The sequence below is a fragment of the Sinocyclocheilus rhinocerous genome, unplaced genomic scaffold (assembly GCF_001515625.1).
Source record: "Sinocyclocheilus rhinocerous isolate Xijiao unplaced genomic scaffold, SAMN03320098_v1.1 scaffold1408, whole genome shotgun sequence".
NCBI classification, from domain to species: Eukaryota; Metazoa; Chordata; class Actinopteri; order Cypriniformes; family Cyprinidae; genus Sinocyclocheilus; species Sinocyclocheilus rhinocerous.
In genome coordinates this window covers 202,798-206,390 of record NW_015649223.1, presented here as the reverse complement: position 1 = coordinate 206,390, position 3,593 = coordinate 202,798, and the positions used below count along the sequence as shown (strand labels likewise).

Below are 3,593 nucleotides of genomic sequence, written 5' to 3'. Positions count from 1 at the left end.
GTTTTCATATGCGTTTGGCCAATCAATGTCTACTTGCGTCACGATTAGTACCAGTTGTGCTGGTTAGACCCTGCTCCGGAGTAGGAGCTAATTTGGTTCTCGAAAAAGGCAGTTCGGTACTAAAATCGCACCCAGTTCCGGCGGTGCGAAAACGCCAAAAAGTGGGTAGTTCCACAATTAGTTCTGGTACTATGAAAAGGTTCCCGCGGCGCGAAAGGCCCTTATGCAAAACAAATCTTCAGTTATTTTGGTATATACAAATTCAACAGATGTGTTGCATTTCATTCATCATCTGATTTGCCATCACAATTAAAAAAATGTTTAGTGTTTTATTACACGCCATTAATGCTATTGTTTCCTCCTGACAGTGAGCAATGATGCCCTTCGTGGCAGCACTCCCCAGGCCAGTGCCCAGGTGCTGCAGTGGGTCAGTTTTGCTGACTCTGAGATCATCCCTCCAGCTAGTGCCTGGGTGTTCCCCACCTTGGGTATCATGCAGTTCAACAAACAGGTTAGCTTTGAATATGTTTGTGTAATGGTTTAATCTGTCAGGTTTTGAATGTTTTGTAAGACTGTACTCTGTCTCATATGTAGGCCACAGAACAGGCTAAGGAGGAGGTGAAACGCGTCCTTGCCGTCCTCAATCAGCACTTGAACACTCGCACTTTCCTGGTTGGGGAGAGAGTCAGTCTGGCTGACATCACTGTTGTCTGCTCTCTGCTCTGGCTCTACAAACAGGTGAGTCTGCAGGGTGCCATGTGAATCTGAGCTGTAGTCACACAATAAAACAGGTCCATATTGGTTCATCCAAAATCATTGTTTTTTAATTTTCAGTATAAAATGTTTAACACGCTAATTTCTAACTCTTTTTAGATTACTTCTGCCATCATCTAGCACTTAATATAAAGGGATATGACAAAGATTTAATTCTAAAAGGTAGCTTTTTTTGAAGGGTGCTTTCCTGTTGTTATTATTATTAAAGGGATAGTTCACCTAAAAATGAGAAAAATTGTTATTTACTATTTATTTAATAGTAATATAATATAATATTTATTTACAGCCTCTTGTCGTTCCAAACCCGCAAGACTTTCGTTCAGAACACAAATGAAGATTTTTTTAATAAAATGATTTCTGTCCATCCATTGACAATCTACACAACTACCACTTTGTAGCTTCGAAAAGTTCATAAAGCAGTGTTTCCCAGAGACTTGCACTCAATGTGTGGCGGCACTTCCCCGGGGGAAATATATAAATCGGCAGAAGCGCTGGTTGAAAATGCTAATTCATTGTCTGCCAGCAGGAGGCGCTTTAGGAGCGTCAGAAATAGCGGTTTCCCCGGTAACGGCTGTAATTAAAACAGCGCTCCGCTCATAAACGCTGCTTTATCAGGCATTATAGGAAAGATTAAATGAAAATGACATCGAAACTTTTCTAAAGACAGTCAGTGCCCTTCAAAGATACATTAATATAAAAACACCCGCGCTGCGTTTTGACTTTGAAACATGCAGTGCTCATGTTTATTCAACAAAGTCAAAGCATTTTGGAAAATCTATTTGTGGCGGTCAGTGTTAAAATTTTGCCGGGCCGCCACAAATAAATCAATGTATGGGAAACAATGTAAAGAGACTAATCCATATGAATTGAGCGGTTCACATGCAAGCACGAATCAACGCACACATCGTTAAAAGCAAGCGGAAACTCAAGCGTGTGTGCTTGATATGTGAGAACCAATGAGATTCGTTCTTGTGCGTTATGCAGCACGTTTGGTTTTCCATATGAACCAATGAGATTCAGTCTCCTATATAGTTCATACCGTTCTAATGACTAATATACAATAAATATACTTGACTAAGCTGCAAGGTATTTAATGGATCATTCCTACATTTCATAACTTCAAGTTATTGAGTAGTCAGTTGCATAAATAATTAAACATTATATTTCACTTTGAAATTGGTAGTTAGGTGTTTTGTTCAAATATTTACTTGGTCTTCAATTGAGTGTGTAATCTGTACATGTTTCATGTTTGCTGATGTTATGTTGTGTTGTGTCTTTCTCCTTCTAGGTTCTTGAGCCTGCTTTCCGTCAGCCCTACCCCAATGTCTCTCGCTGGTTTTTGACCTGTGTCAACCAACCTCAGTTTAAGGCTGTTTTGGGCGAGGTCAAGCTCTGTGAGAAAATGGCTCAGTTTGATGGTACGTTTCTCAAACCTTCTTGCTGTGTAGTTTTTGCTCTTCAGCTTGAACTTGAATTGAAGTGCAGAAAATCAGGCTGATTTCAGGGTTATCAGCACAATGTCATCAAGCACAACCAAAGATGTTTCTGAAATCCATAGTTTATACGTCATCCTGTTAAGGCTTGGTAAAATTGACAAACCATTTTTTTCCCCTAAAATTTGCTGGAAAAAGTGTGAACGTGGACTTTACATGTTACAGCGTGATCTGGAAGTGAGCAGTGCTTCCGTTAGCTCACTTTCTGATTTCGTTCCACGTGACAGTCTACAGAGTTTTTTTTTTAGTTTGTTCATGCTCTAATCTGTCTTTGTCTTGTTGTTACTAGTTCTTTTATCATGGATGAGTTCAAGAGGAAATACTCCAACGAGGACACCCTGACTGTGGCATTGCCTTACTTCTGGGATCACTTTGATCGCGAGGGCTTCTCAATCTGGCATTCCGAGTACCGCTTCCCTGAAGAGCTGACCATGTCCTTCATGAGCTGTAATCTTATCACAGGTACAGTGGGGTCACATTGACTTTGGACATTTTGTTTGATGTATCTCTCTCTAAACAAAATGCCAGCTGTGTTATTACTTGTTCAAAGTTTACTCTTTCCAATTCAGCCTGTACTACTTGCGCAAGTGTGTAACACTTCATAGTTTTTCCACAGTATGTAGAAGTACACTGTTGCTCTTTTCCTCAGGAATGTTTCAACGACTCGACAAACTGCGTAAAAATGCGTTCGCCAGTGTCATCCTCTTTGGGGCGAACAATGACAGCTGCATCTCTGGTATCTGGGTCTTCAGAGGCCAGGATCTTGCGTTTACGGTGAGTGATTACATGTACCCATAACCCATGTTTTGTGTCTATGTATGTTTATAGATAGACTCGGGGACCTTATATAAAATGGATATGTAAGATAAGGGATTGTAACGATTACAGATGCCAAATTGTGTTGTGTTTCCCAATCTAAGTGCCCTCAAAGCACCATCAGTGGGACTTGTGTACCCCTTCATCAACAACAAACCAAAAATGTTGTCTTTAGTTTACTGTAGTGACCATTATTGTAATTAGATTTTAAACAAACGTTCGATACTGTGGGTAAAAACCAAAGCTTCCTCTTTTTGAGACACCTAAGCGTGTGTTTCACAAGTTTTGACAGTTCTGGAAGTGATTTGCATTTTTTTCTGTATTAACTGAATGTTAACATCAAAAGAAATGTGATTCATAATTTTAACCTGTCATATTGTTTTACAGTTATAGCAAAGCAAAATCAGTCTTTCCCCATCTTATGTACAGTACAGCTAATGCACTTAATGTGGTTTGCAGAGTTTTTAAAACGAATGCATCACATTGACTAGATAAAGTTTTAAAAACTGC

At 39.6% G+C, this 3,593-nt stretch overlaps 1 protein-coding gene across 1 annotated transcript in view; it reads left to right on the top strand.

Moving 5' to 3' along the window:
* The window catches only part of LOC107710302 (elongation factor 1-gamma-like), a 5,591-nt gene extending 2,511 nt beyond the window's left edge, over positions 1–3,080 (top strand). The window contains exons 4-8 of the mRNA XM_016515038.1: positions 369–511; positions 595–738; positions 2,063–2,271; positions 2,557–2,729; positions 2,917–3,080. Coding sequence (XP_016370524.1) covers positions 369–511; positions 595–738; positions 2,063–2,271; positions 2,557–2,729; positions 2,917–3,065 — 818 coding nt within the window. The 3' untranslated portion in view covers positions 3,066–3,080. The remainder of the gene's footprint in view (positions 1–368; positions 512–594; positions 739–2,062; positions 2,272–2,556; positions 2,730–2,916) is intronic.
* The last annotated feature ends 513 nt before the right edge of the window (positions 3,081–3,593 follow it).